The sequence below is a fragment of the Zonotrichia leucophrys genome, chromosome 12, assembly GCF_028769735.1.
Source record: "Zonotrichia leucophrys gambelii isolate GWCS_2022_RI chromosome 12, RI_Zleu_2.0, whole genome shotgun sequence".
Lineage (NCBI taxonomy): Eukaryota > Metazoa > Chordata > Aves > Passeriformes > Passerellidae > Zonotrichia > Zonotrichia leucophrys.
In genome coordinates, this window is record NC_088182.1 from 424,420 (window position 1) to 444,822 (window position 20,403).

Genomic DNA, 20,403 nt, shown 5'->3' on the forward strand with positions numbered 1-20,403 from the left:
TAATCTTTTCACAGGACTGCCTTTTCAAGGCAATCTGCAATGTGTCATCAGCCAGGCCACAGTGACATCTTCCCATCCATGTAATTAGCTTTGCAAGAGTTTGGCTTTTTTGGTGGGGCTTTTTTCCTGTAATGGTACATCACTGGACAAGGCTTTACAAAGCCATCGCTCTTCCTTTGGTCTTGGCAATTCCCAGGGAGAACATAAGCAGTGCCAGCTTCCCTTTTCTGCTCTTACAACTTTACTCGTCATGAGGGAAGAGAGAAGGACACGAACCTATTTGCACACCTTGAAGTTATTTTTAAAACCAACGTTAGCCGGTGGAAAAGCGGAGCCCCGGGTTTGTGACAGTTCTGCCCGGCCCGCTCGCACCGCAGGAACCTTGGTAATTAATTTTACAGTGAAATTCTTCTCTAGAGCCATCAGAAAGGAAAAAAATCAGCTTTTTGACACTGAATGAAGACTGAATAAACATGTTTGTACTAATAATTGCTACAGAGAGCAAAGTGACCTTGAGCTTCTTTTGCCCAAATAGGGTGGAATGAGATATATTTTCTGTGCCATAAATAATAAAAAAGCAGGCTAGAAAGAGGAATTTTTCAGGTTTTTTATTCAAAAAGCTATTAGTAAATGGTAATGCATAAACTCTTGTGAACTGCCAAGTTACATAACAGTGTTAAGGTAAGACCACACAGTGTCTTATATGTGCCATACTAAATACTTAGGTAATCTGTAAGACTACCTAAATCACCTCAGAATGTTTTAAAACTATCAGGGTACAAGACAAAGAATAACAATTCCATCTGGTGACTACAGGAGAACAAAACCTCTAAAGCACTTCCCTGAAACAGAACTATGCACAAACTACATTTCTCAGTTTAAACTCTCGGGTTTGCCATTTCTGGAGCATAGCCATGTGCATTCCTTTCTGGAGAAGACACAAGCATTTTACCACGGGTCTCCCAGAATATACCAGTGAAAAACAATGAATATTACATTTTCAGTGCCATAAAGTATCTTGAAAAATCTGTAGAATTAAGTAGTTATTGACCAGTCTGAGTATACAATGTTTCTTATGTCAGTACTAATCTTATCTTGGTTTGATTCTGGTAAAATAAAAAAACACATGTCAATATAAAGACAGTAGCCAAGGCACTTATAATTAAGGAATTTTACCAGTTTTTAGTGTAGAGAATAACTTGAGAAATGTGTAGATAACTCCAGTACTCAGGTCTTCAGCTAAAATACTTCCTCATAATAATACATACAATGAACTATGTACTCTACAAAAATAGAAGGGGTGAAGCCTTTATATAAAGCTAGGAATATATACTAGTACACAATTCCACTGAAAATAATTACATAGAATTAATTTTATTTTTGTTCCCTAAACTGCACTGTGACTTGCAGCCCTTTCTGCACATCAGGCCCTGTTCCCCATGCTCAGGAGGCAGCTCACCTGTCTGTAGACAGAGCTTCTTTTGGTCCCTCATAAACTTGTTTTTCCCTAGACTGCACACAAGTGGAATATGCTAGCAATAATAAAAATAATAAATATCATAAAAACAAAAGTGATGCTTTCTTAAGGGGGCTTTCACTTGATCATAAATACACCAGCATACAAGTTTCTAGTTTTTCTTTTGCATGTGATCCCTGGGCCTGAGAGTGAGGCTCCAACTAAGGGACACCCACAAGGATTCCTCTGAGAATGCCTGGTGAGTGTGGAACCATCAACAAGTCCTCTTATTAGCTTATATTTGACCCATTGCCAAAATAAATACAAAAAATTATGTTTCAAGTGTCCTATAAAAAATCAAAGCTATTTTAAATTAAAATCTTTTCCCTAATCTAAAATATACAACAGTTACCATGTGAAACACAATGAGAAACATTTCCATGTAAAGGACACTTAGAAAAAAATAATTCCCAAAAATACTCCTATGAAGTATTAAACATGGTCTCAGAGCTCCCAACAGTGAACCGAAAGGCTGGACTTCAGTGGTGTCACGTGTATGTGGAGGGAAGCTCAGAGAGTGGAGGAAAGTGGCTGAAGTTAATTACCTACACCTGTGGTCAGTGCAGTTCACACTGAGGTGAAGCTGCACAACATTCTGAGAACTTGCACAGAAACCCCTCTCAGGTCATGCAGTGGTTCTGGGTGTGTGGACTAAGACTGTACGGAACAGAGAGAGGTTTGCCACTGGCAAAGGATTCCTGTCTGGGCAAAGAGCTCAGGGCACGGCTGCCTGCCACTGCTCAGCGTTGCTCTGCAGCTCCTGGGACTGCGGCTTAAGGACACCGACAGACGCTTCCTGAAACACACTGCAAATCAATCACAAATTATTATGGCACTTGCGTTTGCCATTCCTTTTCACATTGCAGATGGAAAGTGGGACTGTGCTTTAATCTGCTATAGAACAGTTATTTTCTGGTGCTTCTCTATGTGGTACTTCTTGTTTCCTTCAGTCAGGGCCAGTGTTGCTGAGCGAAACCTGCTACCTAATCTTACGTGAAAGGTGCACTTTTACCGTCCTTCTAATGAGGACACATTCTGAGCTTCTTCTGAGCTGGCCACTGCTAATTAATCCATCCAATTTATGATTCAAAAAGTTCAGAACTGTTTAACTTGTCCTCTTCATACAGCAAAATATTTTCCATGAGCTTCTTTTTTTGATCATTTATCTGTATTTTCCAAGATGTCTCTCTGGCTGAAGCTGAAAAACAAAAAAGCCCAAATACTGAGGGAAAAAAATCCATGTATTGTCTAAGGAATAGATGATAATTTTAAATTTAAGAAAAAGCAAGCAAGCAAGCAACCAACCAGCCAAAACTGGCTTAGGAAAAAATCTGAGAGAAACCTGCTAAATGTTTTGTAGATTTATTAGTAAATTCATAACCAAGGAGAAAAGATTTACTGATATGTGTTTAAAAGCAGGAAGTGGAACCTAAGCAGCTCTGGAGGAAGGAGTAATTAGTCCCTATATTGTCAGAGGAGGGCACTTTTACCTTGTGGAGCACACGAGGAGTCCGGGTCTGTGTCTCCCTGCACACAGGGGCCCTGTGCAGCAGCTGCTGTCTGCAGGGCGCCATCGCCTCTGGCGCTCGCCAGCCTTCTCTCCTGCAGTCCCTGGGCAGGCTTCCCCTGCCTGGCCCTGTCACCACAGCCCGACCCTTCTTCTGGGCTGGCGCACTTGTGGCCAGCTGACTCCTCGGAGGGTTTTTCTGGGGGATTCCACATGAAGCTGCTGGACTCGTCTGACTCGCAGGGCACCCGTGACGCGCAGGTGCCGCAGGTGTCGGGCACGGCGGGCGCGCAGGGGCTGGCGCTGCTCCCCACGGCCGCTGCCGGGGGCACATCCACGCTCACGCTGGCTGTCTCATCGTCCGTTTCCTCCGGAGTGTTCATGGAGAACCCACAAGTGCTGCTTCCGCAGATGTAATGCTCCTTTAATTTGTTTGCAGCCATTTCCAAAATTTCACGTACCTGTTTGTAACAACCGAATCTGTGAATGTGTAATAATTGCTGTACCCCTGCTAACACATATTCTCCTATGTCAACACTCACAAAATAAGCATGACATGAATGTTGTAGCTTTACACCCTGATGACAAGGAGACTTACATCTTGGCCATGTATTTAAAATATTACCTCTGCTATGTTTGAATTCTTCTTTCTCAGGCAAAGGCAGCTGGCTGATGCAAAATCAACAGCCACCTCTTCCAGCAAGTGCCCTGCTTTTCTGTCTAGGTATTTGCAGCAGATTTCCTTGGCAGCCAGTTTTTCCAAATTTTTTCCTTTGGAGTCTGAGCTTTCTTTTGCTGTTTGAATTTCGTCGGCAATCATATCTTTCTGTTCAAAGGAAGGAGATGCATTAGTGAAGGCAAAATGAACACAAGCATTTATTTTTGTCTGAATCTCTGAAAATCAGTATTGCTGTGTATTTGTCATTGGGGTTCCTCAATGCCTGGTTTACAGACTGAAAACCTTTAATGATGTCTGTTCATGCAACTGACTGAAATGTTTGCTCTCACAGGAGAGAAAAAGGCCAGTGGCTTTCTCTGCATGTGTCCAATGTCAAATTCCCTAAAGCAGGGCAAGCTCTTCCTGGCGTGTGCTCATTTATATAGGAATGCAAAAGAGCCAACACTGCATAGGGCAGCATTCTTATGCAGGCCTTTATAACACGTTAGAGAAATCAGCAACACAGGATCTTTGATTTTCTGAACCCCTCTGGACACTCTGAATTGCTTGCAGATAGTGGGAATACTGCTGCTCTCCCCTCCAAGGCTTCAGCCACACAAGAAATCAGGAGCACACGCCACAGAAGGAATGCAGGTGAAGGCTGCTTTCTACAGATGGTGTTAATGCATTCAGTGAGTTTGGCTCTTCTGATTGCTTGTGAAAGTGGTTCATGTAGCTCTACCCTCAGCTTGGGAAACGGGTGAGGACATCAGTTCCAGGCACGAGCACAAGACAAACGCCTGATAAATGTCATGATGAGCTTCTGCAGCTCCTGCCCACCCAGGTTCCCCACTCACTGTGGCTTATACCACCTCCTCCTGGCACACAGAAAATGTGCAGCAGCATTTCAGCACAAAGCCTTGTCTCCTAAACATTTATCTATTTTGCAGTCTCTCCCAATGCAATTCAGGCCAGCACCCATGAGTGGGTATGTGAAATGGGAATATCTACTGTGCTTCTGTTCTAATGGCAGGCAGGCTACTGACATTCATAGAACCAGGATGTGGCTCCTAAACTTCCCTTCTGCAGGACATGTACAGCAGACAGCAAATATCAAATTGTATTTAAATAAAATTAAAATTATTTTTATGACAGCGACCCCATTAATTTCTATTGGTGTTCATTACTGCTGCTTTTTCTTACCAGGTAAATCAGGTGTCTGTCTTCATCCAGTGCCTTCATCCCAGTCAGTACCTCTGCTAAGACCTAGAAAGTATATTTGAAAGATAAAATTATTTGTTCAGAATGAACTATAATTTTAAAACTAAGTTTCTAACTAAAGAAATATTGAACTTTCAGTGCATTCTGGTATTATATTTTTACTTCAGATGGCTTAACAATGCCAGCTCAGGGCATTTATGAGACTTTAGGTCTACGTCCAGAGCCAAGCCCAGATTTTATAGTTCAACAGATATTGCTGAAACAAAGAATAAGAAGAAAGTAAAGCTAAATGTAGAAAAGAAATCATACTGAACAGAGTAACTTCCTACTTAAATGGAAACACCTGGAGATGGGTGACATCATAGACTATCAATTATTTTAGCTGAAAATATAAATGAACAGGCAATGTTTGTACAAGTTCATGTGGTGAGTCTGCCAGAATTTTGAGCATCTGGTTTGTTTTAAGCCATCAGCAGTAGTACTTTATTTACAATAAAAACCACTTTTGTTTCTTTTATTCAAAAGATTCACCTAATTTTGCCACAAACTGAGATATATTTGGAGTGTGAACAATTAAAACCAGGATTTCAACACGTTATAGAGCCCGCAACTATAATATGAAATTGCCAGCAAAACAACCATATGAGGTTCTTGCTCTCGTATTCAATTTCTTGTCTAGAAACATCAAAAAATAAACCAGAGCATGGAAAAAAGGCAACATACCACACCACAGCTGAATATATCCACTTTTTCTGTTAACTGCCCATGTCTGACAAAATCTTCTGGCAGGTAAGTAAGAGAAGCTTGCAGGACTTTGGTTTTCATCACGGCATATTCTGATTTTTTATCAGAAGAATGCAGCCGCAGTCCAGAATGCCCAAGCTTTGGTGTAAAGTTTTCATCCAACAGCACATTTGAGCTGTGATAATGACAGACAAATAACAATATTGGTCAAATAATTATTTTATCTTGTGGCAAAGAGTTAGTTTTATACTTTTAAACTTAAGCACTGAAAGTGTCAAGCATTTGGCCTCCTGCATAGCACTGAAAGGATTAAGAATGTTAGAAAGCAAGAAGGGGAAAAATCAAGCACCCAAAAATTCAAAACAATTTACTGCCATTATTTAGGAAAGAGAGACAGGTTAAACAAAAAATGGCAAAGGCCCTACAGAACAAGGGACAGCAGAAAATACTGCAAATGGATTTCCAAATTGTATAAACTTTAGCCGTGACTAATTACCAGGTAACCAAGGAAGTGCTGATATGTCAAAGCACTCACCTCTTGATGTTCCCATGAAGAATTCCAAAATTATGCAAATACTCCACTGCTCTGACAACTCCTAAAGAAATGCTAATTCGCATCTCCCAGGTCAGCGGAGCAGAATCATCCTGCAAGGAAAGGAGGAAAAAATTGGTAATTAATGGAATAAAACACTGTAAGACATCGATAGTTTAGAAAACCAAAGGCTCAGCTGAGTCCCAGTCAAACTCCAGGCAAAACTCCAAACCCCAGAAAAGCTGCTGCCTTTCTGGTGCTTGCAGCCAGGGCTCTGGGCACCTTTTTTTTCTGTCTGTTTCTCAGAAATCAAAGAGATGCAATTGTTTTTCCTGGAATTGCAGGAGAGGACTTGCAATCACAAGTAGGTGTCAGCCCCAGATTATTACTCACGTGGCACTGCAGCTTGTTTTGCAGGGAGCCATTGGGCAAGTAGGGATATATCAGACAGTGTGATCCAGTTTCCACCGAGAAGCCCAGCAGCTGCAGAATGTTTATGTGACAGCACCTGCAGGCACAGATCAGCAGCGATTTGCAAACGATGTAAGAGCAGCGCAGAAAAATACATTCCCGAGCTGGAGTAAGTTCCTAAATTCAAGGCAACTGGAAGGGTGTGCTGCAGCTGGAGGCACGGCTGGAGGCACAGCTGGAGGCACAGCTGGAAGCACGGCTGGAAGCACAGCTGGAGGCACGCGCTGGGCACAGCGAGGAGGCGACTGAGCAGAGCCCATCTTGGAGGCTCCAGCTGGGCACGTGCACAAGCTGGCAGCAACAGCAGGAGGGCACTGCTGGAGGCCACACGGAGCACGAGCTTGGTAGCAGCGGGCTGGAGCACAAGCTCGGAGCCCCAGCACAGGCACGAGCTGGACAGGCCCCAGCTGGAAGCACGGCTGGAGGCACAGCTGGAGGCACAGCTGGAGGCACAGCTGGAGGCACAGCTGGAAGCACGGCTGGAGGCACAGCTGGAGGCACAGCTGGAGGCACAGCTGGAGGCACGGCTGGAAGCACGGCTGGAGGCACAGCTGGAGGCACAGCTGGAGGCACGGCTGGAAGCACGGCAGGAGGCACAGCTGGAGGCACAGCAGGAGGCACGGCTGGAGGCACAGCTGGAGGCACAGCTGGAGGCACGGCTGGAGGCACGGCTGGAGGCACAGCTGGAGGCACGGCTGGAGGCACAGCTGGAGGCACAGCTGGAGGCACGGCTGGAAGCACGGCTGGAGGCACAGCTGGAGGCACAGCTGGAGGCACAGCACGGTCTGGGCAGCAGACGAGGAGGCTGACTGAGCAAGAGCCCATCTCATTGCAGCAGGGCTCCAGGGTGGGCACTGTGTCCTCCCCAGCCCAAGGCTGTGCCAGCCAGGACCAGCAGGACCCCGGGCACTGTGCTGCTTGCCCAGGGCTCCCACACAGGCAGCACAAGCCCGCTTGTCCCAGCCCAGAGCAGTGCCTGGAGCACACGCCCCGTGTTTAACACCCAGCACCAGGCCACGAGCAGGACAGGCACCACTCACCGAAAGCAAATCTGCACCTCTGTATGAAAGAACCTCTGGGTGGAATCTGGGCTCGTGCATTCCAGCTGAAAAATGAAAACATGCAAGAGAATGTCATTGGAAATTACTAGGACTTTGCATTTATACAGATATGGTAGTCTCTAGATGACAAGCTAGTGCAGGAAACAGGCAAGTACCACCCATGGCAACATTGAGTCAAAGCCAACAATTATTGGCAATTAGAACAAAAACTTGTGTAAAGACACCCCCGATCCAATCATCAATGCAGGCAGCTATACTGCAGGCTACTCCTATCTATAGAGTTAATGGAACTACTCACATGAGTAAAGTATTCATCAAAGTGTGTTTTCTGAATTTAGGTTTAATTATTTACATAACTTCATTTTTATTTCCCCTCTTGTGTAGTTATTCTGGTTCCTTCCCACACAATATTAGACAACACCTGCTAATGGACACCTGCAATGTCGTGCTAATAACACACCCTCTTCTACAAAAAGGCGCAGTACTTGCCTCTTTGAGTCTTTTGATGACAAACACCATGTTGTTCCTCTGACCTTTGTAGACATCTGCGAAAGTGCCTTCACAGATTCTGTTCTTGTCACTGAAGCTGTTGGTGGCATTGGCAATTTCCCTCTGGGTCCACAGGAGACTCCCGCTAGGGAGGTCAGCCATCGTCTCCTGCTGAGGAGCAGAGGAGCTGCAGGGCTGCACATGTGTAGGAGAAACAAGTTTATCTCATGATAATTCATATGCTTTTTCCCTCTTTCAGGGTCATATTTTCCTTCCCATGTTTTAAGCAATCATTGTGATTGCTGAATGAAACTGTGAAAGGCACTATGCAATCACTCCTTAGGGTGTAGGTAACTCCTGTATTCATGTGTTGGGATGAGTAAAACTTTTGCACAGTAGAAGTGAAATCAGTTACCAATCCTGCACTTCCACCTTTCCCAGGAAACAGACTTAGTTTTGTTTAAAAGTCCATATATTGATGTGAAGTGATGTTAGTCTGATTTACAAAAGATCTTAATCTTTATAGCTGGGTTACATATTAGGAAACAGCTGGATGAGAAAGTGGGGTCCCTCATAATGTAATTATGCTCTGGTAAACTTCATATCTACTTTTGAAGCATCTGATGTAAGTTGCACAATAATTCGTTGCATCCAGTGTGGCAAGTCCTAATACCAAGTATAATTACAGTCCTGCTGGAGCCTAATCATGAAGCTTTCACAACCTTAATGTGCACCCAACTTGAGGAAATAAAGCACTAACTTCTTCTCAAGAAACTCTGAAACTACTTGCACTCTGAGTCAGTCTTCCCTTCTGGCTGGTAGTCCTGGACCATGCTACTGTGGAAGAGTTTAAAGCCTCAGACAAAATAAACCAAAGAAAACAGGCCAAGAACAACCATGATGGGACTAAGGTGTGCCCACAGATCTGGGAAACAGTTTGGGGACAGGACAGATGTAGTTAGACTCTATGAAAGATGAGAGAACTGTGGGGAGGAAGGAACAGGACACTTCACGCTGAAATCATCTGGAACACGAGGAGAATTTTTCCCACTGTGATGGTTAAGCAGCTGAACAGGGGCTCAGAGAGGTGATGGAACCTTTATCTTGGGAGATTTTCAGTTGTCAGCTACACAAGGCTTTGAACACCATGACTAAATTCAATACTAGCCCAGTTTCGAGCAGAAACCACATTTTAAGTGTACAATGAAACTAAACAAGTTATGTGGTTCTGACTAATCAGTGGTATATACTGTCCTGTCCTGCTATTGCACCAGAAATGTAGGTCCTCTGTAATATCTACATGTGAGAGTCCTTCAAACTCAGTTGCTATTTGTGGGTATGCTATCCCTTCTGAGCTATGCAGGAAATAATACTGTAAATTTTTCCCTCACTGGTCCTTCACTGGCAAAAAAAGTGATATAACCACAAGCAATCTAACTGAAGCATTAGTACTGTATCCAGTCCAAACCCTTGGTATTGAGCTCAACGTTTCCACTACAGCAACATTTTTGTACAAGTAGAGGGATAACTTTAACTGAAAAAAGACAGAATGTCATAAAGGCAATTTTCCTTGTATAATCAGAGAGCACGAAGGGGATTTACCTTCACACTCGATAAAACAGGAGGATTGGACTGTAGGGAATTCAAAAGCTCTCTCGGGGGAGGTGGTGGAGCAGGGAGGGAATACAAGGCTCCTTCAGAAGCAGCACCTGAAACTGAGATAACAGCATTGAAAACACACCTTAGTTTTGTGATACCACCACCTGTGACTAAGGACAAAGGTCTAAGAATTGTGAAGATCTGGGGTATTTTTTTTCAACCTTCTGACCAAAGATAATCTGTGACAAACTGTCAAACTGTGAAATTCTGTGTGAAGACAGGGAGCTCTCTTCCAGGTCCTTGTTTGCAGGATGACTGTGCAGCCCTCTCCAGCCCTGCTGGGGACACGGAGCGCCCTGTGCTGTGCTGTGCTGCTGCAGATGCTCGCCCCAGCACGGCCTGGGCTTCTCCCTTCCCTCTCCCAGCAGAGGGGCTGCTGAGCCCTGCCCGGCCCTCTGCTGGCCTGGGGTTACTGTGCATGAAGAGAGGGATATGGGGCAGGACATGCATGCCTGGTGCAGTCTTTGTGTGGAGCCACGATGGGATCAAGGCATTCAGAGACCTGGGAATCATCCTGACACCCCAGAGCACAGAGACAGCCAGCATCTCTCAGGCCAAGGGGGCCAAAGGAAGGATGACCAGGGAGCTGTGTGCTGAAGTCAGGAATAAACAGGAGACAGCAGTGCTAGGACAACAGCAAGCACTCAGCTGTGCCCATCTGGAGACAAGGTCTTCACTGTACTGTCCTGACCGCAGACACACAGCAGCCTCGGCGATGCAGTCACTTTGTGTCAGAGCGAATCCAGAGTCCAGCACTGTACTTACTGCCTGATGGCACTGCTCCCAGGTGTGAGGAGTCTGGGCATGGCAACAAACTTAGGGCATTTTCTTTGTCTCTCCTTTTGCCTTCTGTGGGAGGGACAGACATGATCTGTTTGGGTGGCTCTGGCTCTTCTTTCTCAGGGCTGGTGATGCTAGAGGCTGATGTCCCTTCAAAACAGAGCAAAGCGAAGATAAAGATAACCAGAGAAAACAGAGTCTGACTCTAATCAGTGACCACAAAACAATCCTAATCAGGACATCAGACTTCAAATTAACATTGAGACTATACCCATGACATTAACTTTTACTTAAAATTAACAGGAACTAATTGCTTCAAATAAATACCAGCAATGACTATTCCAGAGATGCAGAGACTCTTATAAGAAGAAATTAGCAATAATGATATGGTTATCATTTTTTATAAAACATCCTTCAGGTAATGATCTCAAATCACAAATACCTCCCAGCCTAAGAGGCATTGAGTTCTCTGCAGTTGTCATAGGACTGAGGGGAAGATGGACAGAATTGTCTTGGGTTTAGCCAGTTAAATATTTTAGGACTGTTTTCAATTGTGTGATTTTAGTGCCATCCTAGGTTCATTCCCAGGAAAAACTTTCCTCTACAGGACTACTTGCAAGAAAGACTCATACTTTTACTTAGCAACAGAAAAAAGCAAACCAAAGACAATCTAGGGAAAACAAAAAATGGTCAAAGCTCAAAACTTATTGATATATAAGGAAAGTTTATAGGATGAATTATTGATTCACTACAGCTCTAACAGATCCTGTGCTGTACACAGTTTGGCAAAACCTCAGAGTCAGGCCTGAAAAAGCAACTTGAAGTCTGACTAAAGTGCAAAGATACAGTGTACAGGAACTTAAAACTATGTACACCTGAGGGGGGATTATTCAGATGAGATTAGGCTACAGTTAGGATGGGAAGAAATACAGTACAAAAGTTCAGGATGCTGTGATATATGAGGTTGTCAAAATCTCCAAAGCAGGTGAATTCTTATCTCTTAAAATGCTCTTAAAACTGAGGTTGAAAAGGAGCCTGAAAATGCCCAGTGTGCACTAGGGGTGATATAAGGGCTTTCTCCTGGCTGTAGTTTTAAACTTTTATATGGCACCTTTTATCAGCAATACATTTAACATTCTCTTAAAAAATCCAAATTAATGTTTTATACATTATACAGAAAAAAACATAAGCCCAAATATTATTACATGGTGGTTCTTATCCTGCTGTTCTAAGAGCTTTGGTGATCTCAGAATCAAATGTGCCAGGCCTCTGTTTGCATGTGAAAACAGACAACAGCTTTGTGCTATTTTACTCGTACAAACCAGGGCCAGGAGTACCTGGAACAAGCAGGAAGCCCAGTGTTTGTTGTGTAATCTGGGCTACTGGTATGAACTGTGGGAGAGAAGCCAAGCACGACCAGGCTCTGAGGCTGAAGAACAGCAGGGCTGAAGAGCCGTAATGGCAGAAATGGGCACGCTCTCTTTGAGGTTTCCATCTGTTCTCTTCAATGCCACCTATGAACTCCGCTCTGAATGAAACCAGGTCTGAAAACTAAAACTCACAACACTCAGGTATTTTTGCTACTGTCTTAGAATGCTATGAAATCCCAAATTTTACAGGGTTTTAGGATTAGCTGTCAGTCAGTCTGCAGGCCCTTAGTCAAACCTGACAGCCCCTTCATTCTGCAGGCAAGTACCTGTATTCTGTTTTTTCCCTCACATGGTTTAACCTAGAAGTCTCAGAACTTAGCATTACTTCCCTTATTCAACCTACTTTTCAGGGTTTTTTATGACTTTTGCAACTTCCTGCATGTCAGACAAACAAGGCAGCACTGCAGCTAAGGAACTGTCATAGATAACATCATTATGGGCATTCAGAAGTGGGACTAGAGAGTGCAAAAAACTGTTGAATGGATGTAGAACTCTTTGGGAAGTAATCTGCCAGCAAAAGATCTCCCTTTGTGCTGTGTCTGATTCCTTTAAGTAGGAATGAATTGAACTGTAGTCATGTAAGGACCGCTGACACAGGACCAGGCCTGAAGGGCAGGGACTCTGTGCAGCCTCTGTGCTCTGAAATCCTGTCTGGTGTATAAAAGCACCAGCCCTGGTTTGGCCACAGCCCATCTTCCTGGCCCTTCTGGAAGGGTCCAAGATGGCACCACAAAGATGGGGTGATGAGCTGCGGGGAGCCGGGAGTCCACCCGTGTCACCTGTTCCCTCACGCCACCACTCCTACTCGAGTGAGCAGGGAATCACAATCAGTGGAGACACTGTAGAATTTGACACAGGCTTCTAACAAGAAGCTTCTTCAGCTAGCAAGGAGGACATCCTAGGAGGGCCAGGGGGCTGTGGGGAGCAGCACAGAGCCGTGGGAGGAAGGGGCAGCTACTCACAGTCCAGGATGACCTGAGCTGCTCGGTAAAGCTGCAGCCCTTGCAGCAGGTCCAGGAGCTGCTGCACTGTCGCCAGCCTCACTCCCCACCACCACATGAGCTCCCTCGTGATGCTGATCCCTGTCTTCTCCATGCACTTGATTTTCCGTAGCTCTGTTTGATCAGTGATCACATAGGAGGCTGGTGGGAGAGAATGGATATTGCTGTTTAAATATTAGAAAAAACAGGCAAAGGCAAGCAGGGCAGGCTAAGGCGTGAGATGCAGTTTGCTTTTGCATTTGTATATCTTTAAAAGAAAGGATCACAATAAATTACCTATGTGGACATGAAGAAATTTCTGTTCCTAAAGTAAGATATCCCTTTTCTTCCTTCACCTATTCTGGAAAAAAATTTGTTCTATCAGAGACACCTGAAGACTCACTCATACTTGTCAGCGTATTTTCCCTGTAAACTTTCTCCTTAATACTTTGTACGAAAGTAAGGTTAGATTAAATTCCTGGGGTGATTCTCCCAAAATAGGAGAATCAGTGGAGTGGCTGCACTGCCACTTGCATTCCTAAATCCCTGTGCTGTGGTGAGCCAAGCAACAGCTGAATCACCTGGGTGTTAGCTACACCCGGATAAAGCTATCAGGGAAACGCAGCTGTTTTTGGATCCTGTGCCAAAGCTGACCCTACACAATGTGTCCCAATTCCTGACCATGCCCGTCACCTCACTGTATTCTCCCCAGCTCGCTTACCCGTACAAACCCCCTCCCCTGGCGAGTGCCCAGCTCCAGCCCACACACCCAGACACAGCCCAGCCCGGAGCTCAGGAAAAGGCCAGGGCTGGGGCGCTCGTGTGGAGACAAAGATCCCTGAGCTCACCACGGCTGGCTTTGGAAGGACATCAGAAATACAGCTTTGTGCATCTGAAGGTGGTGGAGATTAATCCCACCCTACATCAGGAAGTTTAACTGTGGTAAGAGCTTATTCAGCACAGTTAGGGATGTCACGTCAAATAAAGGAAAGCAGGTACTAAGAAAAGATTCAGCGTAGAATTGTTTGCGCAGGGATACAGAAAAAAGAGTAAATAACTCAGGGACTATATTTTCTGTACTTACTGAATGTACCTAGCCAGGACCGAGAAAAACAGGGGCACAAAGTATGAGGGAATATACATGAAGAGAAGGAGGAAATTAAAAACCAGAACATCTGAGCAGATGTGAGGGACGTTGTGGAAACAGGCAGTGAGAAGTGGCAGGAGACACAGTGTGACTGGAGAGGGAAGTGCGAAAGGTTGCGGAGAGTGAGGGGAAGGAGCCTGGCTGCCCAGGAAAAGCCAAGGAGCCACGGAAGTCTGGCGTTCCAGCTGTGTTTGAAAAGCAAACGCAGAGTGGTGCCCGGGAATTCCCTGTTGACAGGATGTGCCCCGCCGAGCGCCGGGAAGCCCGCGCCTCCCAGCACGTCCCAAAGGCGCTGCTGTCCCTGCGCCGCCCAGCTGCGCCGTGCCCCTCACCGAATCGCATCCAGTCGTAGTCGCTCAGGCAGTCCATCTTCTGGCAGAAGTCCTCCAGCACCCAGGCGGGCATGCTGTGGATGTAGAGCGCCGGGGCCGGGCCGGCCCTGGGGGCGAGGGCTGGCTGCTGCAGGGCCATGCCCGCGCGGTCCCGCTCCCGGTCCGGACAGCCCCAGGTCCCCGCCGCGGCCATCAGCAGCGCATGCTGCGCGCCGGGCCACGGGCAGCTCTCCGGCCTCTCCTCCGTTCCCCCGAGCCTGCTCTTCTCCGGGGCTGCCCTCACAGCCTGTCCCAGCCCGGCCGGCGCGCTCGCTGCCGGCGAGAGAGCCCGCGGCACTGCCGCCGATCCCCGGCGGGCTCCGAGGCTGCTTCCTGCTCCGGCTGACGTCAGGCCCCAGCCCCACATGCAAATCAGATTTTCCTTTCCAGGAGCGGTCATTGCTCCAGCCCGGTTGCCCCATTACGAGTGCCGGAAGCGAGAGGTGCTGTCCCGGGCGTTGCGCAGGGCCGCGATCCCGGGCGCCGTGCCCGCCGCTCCCGCTCCGCGGGGAGCCCGGCTGGCCCTGGAGACAGGCTGCGAACACACCGGGGCCGTCCCGCAGTGCCTGCAGAGGATCGGGCACCGCCGGAGAAGCCGCACAGCCGCCGGGCGGGGCCGCGCACGGAGCCTCCGGCCGGGCTCGCCCTCACGGCCGCGCACCGGGGATCACCCGTTGCAGTCGGCGGTACGGTGCGATAGGCAGGGAGTGAGAACTAAACAACATCGGAACTGGTCACAACGCCAGGTCTTGCTTGTCAAGGGTTAGGTTTAAAATATGTTCTTAAAGTAAAAAATTTTTTCTGATTTTTTTTTAACCTGATTTTGATAAAAACGTATAATTAATTAATTTGCCAGTGTAAATATTACCAATACTTCTGGCAAAAAGGAGAGCCTTCCTGCCATACTACTGCTGCTAGAGACTGCCAGCAGATACGTAAGTGTAACTATCAGTCTTCTGGTCCTGTTGTTCATACTTAGCCCTAGGTCCAAATTTGTATGTATTGAAAGAAGTGCTGTAAGTTTTGACAGCTTTTAATTCAGCATTTCTTTGTATTCTGCATATATGTTACAGTACAGCTTACTCTTGTTTTCAAACTTTCAAACTTTTGCAGTTTTCTACACTCCTGGCCTCAGAAATCATTAACTTCTTAGCTCTGCTGTGACAATGAAAAACTGAAAAATGCAATATTGTTGTAGCTATAAGATCAAAGAATGGAAAAAATAAACAAAACTACCAAAATTATATTTAAAATATGACAACTCAAAGACTGCCTTGGGATATAATAGTTGCATTTATGGGGTTTTCCCCTCCCTTTCCCCTGCTTACTGTCCCTCTGACACACACCTAAATGCTCTGAAAGTGATGCAAGATGAGACTGAAATTGTGTTGCAAAGAACTGCATAAAAGTAGGAAGACAATACTTCTTCCCCTTAGGTACTGGAAAAACTTGTGAAACCTTTTGACCTATTTGCCTCGGCTGGAAACAAGGGGAAAGACCACATCCAACCACATGTATGACTTCAGTCCTGCCCTGAATGTCTCAAGTAACGCAGGTTCTTCCTGGGGAACTGAAATCGACAGAATAGAGGCTGGAACAATGCTGCATGTCCCTGCTCTGAGGCCTGCCCTTTCCGAGTGCTGTGGGCTCTGCCCAAGCCCCGGAGGCTGCAGTGTCAGCAGCATTCATTCCCCGGGGTTCCGCTCCCCGGGCTGCTCCCGCGGCGCCCACCGAGGCCGTGCTGGACCGACTGAAACCACCCAGGGCCAACGCAGCTGCCACAAGGAAAGGACAGCTTTCACTGGTTACTAACCCATCTGAGTAACTGCTACCAAATACACTCTAATAAGAAACACAAGAAATCACAGACCCTGCCCAACTCAGAAATACCCAGAAGGTGTGTGCCATGTACAGACTGTTAAACCCAACACCTAATACCAGCTAGGTTACAGGAAAAGCTGCAGCCAAGCAGGTCAGCGATGCTGCCATGCTCACTGCAGTGCACAGCCCCACAGACAGCAGGGGGAACCTCCCCTCAGCAATGGCCAGGAGCAGGGAACAGCACTCTCTGGCCCTCAGGCTCCCCAGGGCACCGACCCCAGTCTGCTCCAGAGCCCTGCATGGGCTCACTTTCCCCTCAGAGAAATGTGAGAGGTGCTAAGAGCAGAACTGGACAGCAGCCCCGTTCCTGCCCAGACGCTGCTGAAGCTGTGCTCAGAGTTCATGAGAGCCACAACACAGCCCTGCAGCAATGGGCTGGGCAGGCTCTACAGTCCAGAGTGTCTGTTTACTGCCCAACCACAGCGACTGTCAGAGTATCATCAGTATCTGTATGAACAGAATACACAGAGGCACTGGGGACTTACCTGACAGAATTACAGTCAGAAAGCTAGCAGGCATTTCCATTTTTATGTCAAAGATCAATTTCTTCAAATATATAACACAAACAAGTTTACAAGTAGGGAGACATTGCATACTTACAAAATACATTGAGATTCTTGGTTTCACAGCTACTCTCAAAATGTACAACTGGAGAGAAACATATTCACAGAAATAACCTGCTTTAATTAATCTAACCAATCTGCTTCTAACCTGAGCTGCACCACATCTTGCTTGATGGACAATTCATGTAACACTAAACTATGCTGCTTTGAACTCTCTGTGTTCACACCAGAGCACATTCCACTGAGATGTGGGGAATACAGAACACAGGCAACAGAACACAGAGAAATATCATCTCTCCTTCTCCAGCCTGCTGCAAGCACGGCCCTGTTTGTGAGCTGGCTGTGTGAGCCAGTACAGCTCCCACAGGTCCTGAGAAGACACAGGCAGCTCGAGAGGCCACGCTCCCTGAAAAGGCCTCCTACTACAACCTGGACTACAGCACTGCCAGGGGAAAAGGCAGAACTTAAAGCCTCCACCTCCTGTGAACCCTGCACAGGCTGCTGGGCAAGCAGCTGTGTGGGACAGGGGTGTTCCAAAATGAGGGTCTGGTCTGTGTGGCTGAGATCAGCCAGGCAAGAATCCTATGACAAAGGCAAATAAGGCATTTGAGGTATGATGACAGTAAAAACATGTCAGACCCAGAGCTGATAGGACATGGTTTTGTACATGGAAAGGTAAGAGGCAGAATAACCTGCAAGCATTTACACATCATCTTTCCACCAATGTAACGTTTGTCAGACCCTCAGGCACTGCTAGAAAACAAACCTCATGTACAAACCCCTCATGCTCTGTGACCCACAGGCACATTGAGGCGCCATGTGAAAGGGAAATTCCATCAAAACAAATTACTCAAACAAAACTCATGACTCTTACAACCATTAGTCTGGGCTAAATTAATCCTTGGTGTAATTTTCTTTCTAATACAATGAAAATTACTTTGTATAAATATTTTCCATTTAGCTGCCCTGATCTTACCCTACAGTTTGCAATACCTGCAATGAAGAAATTAACTGAACCATCAGAACCCAGCATGCCTCCCAGTGCTGTTCAGTCTTTGGGATTTGACTGTCACCAAAGTTACTGAGTTTGTGTTTCAAAACGTTAAACGGAGGCATCAGCTGGTGTGTGTCCTGGCGACTCTCACTGCTCACTCAGTGGTTTGTAAGGAGGAGTGTGAAGTGAATAATCCTGTTATTCCACAATTTAGTTCCTCAGTGCTTCACTCCTCTCCAGAGAGAGCCGCCGAAGATCCTTCCAAATGTCAGGATGATCCTCCAACTCTTCGTATAGCGACTGAACAATGTCCAGTTTCCTGTAGTCCATGGGGCTGACCAGGCTGCGCACAACCTGCAGACACCTCTCCTTCAGGGTGAACACTGCAGTCAGACACAAGCACAACACAGCCTCGTCACGAGGGCCCACAGCTGCAGCTCCAATGCCAACAGTGCTGCTCTGAGCCTGCGAGCGCAGAGCACAGCCTGCAGCAGTGACCCGCCACAGGCTGGGCTCTCCAGACACGAGACCGACGTGGTTCTGCCATGAGGCACCTGCAGAAACCCCTCAGAGACCCCCTGAAAGGAGCTCTGCCACCAGCTCCATCCAATACAACAGCTCTACCTACAACCCCTCACCACCTCTCCCAGTGTCTGAGCAGGTTTAATTTCATGAGGATCTGATTTCTCACTAATCCTAACAGGTCCAGAGAGACCAGGTTCAGAATTCCCCAGAGCACGTGCGGTCCTGTCCCTTACCTGGCAGTGTGATGTCAGCTTTGGTCACATTGGGGGCTGCCACAAACAGCTCCTGCTGGTTGACGAGCAGCCCGTCATAGGTCCCTGCATCCCGGAACAGCCAGAGGTGCCCTGGCAGGGAACAAGGTGGGAATGCACCAATTACAGAACTTTTTAATGAGCGCCGCTGCGGGGCATCTACTCACAAGCGACCAAGCTCTCCAGCTGAGCCCTGTGCGCACAGGGCACTGCCACGGCCCCAGTCACTGGTGTGAATGGGGAGGGGAAAGGGAAAAGGGGAGGAAAAAAGGAAAGGAAAAGGAAAAAGGGGAAAAGGAAAAGAAAGAAGAAGAGCAAAGGAAATTGAGAGAGAAAAAGGGAAAATATGGGAAAGGCAAGAGTGGAAGAAGGAAAAAGGGAAGAGAACGGAAAAAGGGGGTGGTGGGACGGCAAAAGGGTACATTCCACCGCCATCAGCTCACCCACCCGGGCCCCGCGGGGCCCAAGCCCGTGCCGTCCGCCGTACCCACCCCGGTAGCTGCGCATGACGCGCCCGCTGCGCGGCTGCAGCACCGGGTAGCAGCGCGGCCGGCCCTCGAAGTCCAGCCAGACGGGCAGCACGCAGCGGGGGCTGTGGTTGTTGAACACAACCTCGGAGAGCTCCCGCGTGTTGACCGAGCGCAGCAGGGACCCGGACCCAGACTCGGACCCGGCCTCGGGCCCAGCCCCACCCGGGCGCCCCGGGCCTGGCGGCGACATCGCGGCCCCGGCCCGCCGCGCGCAGGCGCCAGGGGCGGCACCGAGGGCAGGCTCCGCCCCCCGGCAGACACCGCCCCTCGCGCATGCGCTGCGGGTCCCGCTGAGGGGCGGGGCCCGGCGCGAGGGGCGGGGCTTTCAAGCTCCCTCATTTAACAAACGGACGGAAAACAGCAACGGGCGCTTGGAACGCGAGTCGTCACCGAGAGCCGCGAGGTCTCTGTCATGTCTTATCGCCCAGCAGCCTCAGCTCACAGCTCTTGTGACTAAGGCACTGGGCTCACCAGAGTGCCACAAACCAATTCTTCCTCAGCCAGTAACAGTTAAGCTGCCGGTTCCTTCCTCTCCCGATCTTAGGGTACCAAAAGATTCCTTTATCCTTCAGCTATAGATTCACATTATCTTTCTTACACACATGAAAACACTAAAATTTGAGAAAAATTAACTAGACATTGGAAAATCTAGACACGAACCAGAAAAAGAATACAATTAAGACTCATTTCTTTATGCAAAACTTCTAAAACTTTAATTGTTAATTCACCTCTGAACAGTTACAGTCTTAGCATGAACACACCATAATGGAAATGGCAAACTGGCAATTTGTTTTCAGCCTCTGATGAGCAGAGTGAGAGGCCTGAGAAATCCTGGTATGGTCACAGAAGAAAAAAATATTTGCAACAATACTTTTGTGAATACTGTGGCAGCATAGCTGTGGAAGTTAAATTACCTAAGAAATTCAAATTGCCACCTCGATGCATCCATGGTAGACACCAAAACCACGAACTTTTTAATATAACTGCTAAAAGAACCTCTGTCCTCAAATAGTTAACTACAGACTGTTTTTTAGAGCTGTGTGTTACCCCCTCACCCATGGCAATGGAACACTGAAATACACATCGGACATTT

General features: G+C 47.1%; 2 protein-coding genes across 2 annotated transcripts; both read right to left on the minus strand.

Moving 5' to 3' along the window:
- Window positions 1-593: 593 nt before the first annotated feature.
- On the minus strand, window positions 594-14,993 carry IRAK2 (interleukin 1 receptor associated kinase 2). The gene is made up of 13 exons (XM_064724384.1): window positions 14,528-14,993; window positions 13,031-13,210; window positions 10,624-10,788; window positions 9,802-9,914; window positions 8,200-8,394; window positions 7,690-7,754; window positions 6,572-6,686; window positions 6,182-6,291; window positions 5,626-5,821; window positions 4,885-4,947; window positions 3,649-3,849; window positions 3,007-3,484; window positions 594-2,714 (listed from the first exon to the last, which is right to left on the minus strand). Exons 1-13 carry the CDS (start codon window positions 14,964-14,966, stop codon window positions 2,596-2,598), a joined length of 2,439 nt encoding a protein of 812 aa, XP_064580454.1. The 5' UTR covers window positions 14,967-14,993; the 3' UTR covers window positions 594-2,595.
- Window positions 14,994-16,956: 1,963 nt separating this feature from the next.
- VHL (von Hippel-Lindau tumor suppressor) lies at window positions 16,957-19,552 on the minus strand. Its single transcript, XM_064724413.1, has 3 exons — window positions 19,272-19,552; window positions 18,763-18,873; window positions 16,957-18,387 (listed from the first exon to the last, which is right to left on the minus strand). The coding sequence occupies exons 1-3, from the start codon at window positions 19,498-19,500 to the stop codon at window positions 18,215-18,217; spliced, it is 513 nt and encodes a 170-aa protein (XP_064580483.1). The 5' UTR covers window positions 19,501-19,552; the 3' UTR covers window positions 16,957-18,214.
- Window positions 19,553-20,403: the final 851 nt, after the last annotated feature.

What these genes read in the sequence shown, in the direction of transcription:
- VHL (XM_064724413.1), bottom strand. Translation starts at nt 19,500, where the DNA reads ATGTCGCCGCCAGGCCCGGGGCGCCCGGGTGGGGCTGGGCCCGAGGCC. An exon ending in CGTCATGCGCAGCTACCGGG is followed by an intron (nt 18,874 to 19,271) that starts GTGGGTACGGCG and finishes GTTCCCTGCCAG; the next exon opens with GGCACCTCTGGCTGTTCCGG. An exon ending in AGCTGACATCACACTGCCAG is followed by an intron (nt 18,388 to 18,762) that starts GTAAGGGACAGG and finishes GTCTGACTGCAG; the next exon opens with TGTTCACCCTGAAGGAGAGG.
- IRAK2 (XM_064724384.1), bottom strand. Translation starts at nt 14,966, where the DNA reads ATGACCGCTCCTGGAAAGGAAAATCTGATTTGCATGTGGGGCTGGGGC. An exon ending in GGGAGCAGTGCCATCAGGCA is followed by an intron (nt 9,915 to 10,623) that starts GTAAGTACAGTG and finishes CTGTTATCTCAG; the next exon opens with TTTCAGGTGCTGCTTCTGAA. An exon ending in AGAATTCAAACATAGCAGAG is followed by an intron (nt 3,485 to 3,648) that starts GTAATATTTTAA and finishes TGTTACAAACAG; the next exon opens with GTACGTGAAATTTTGGAAAT.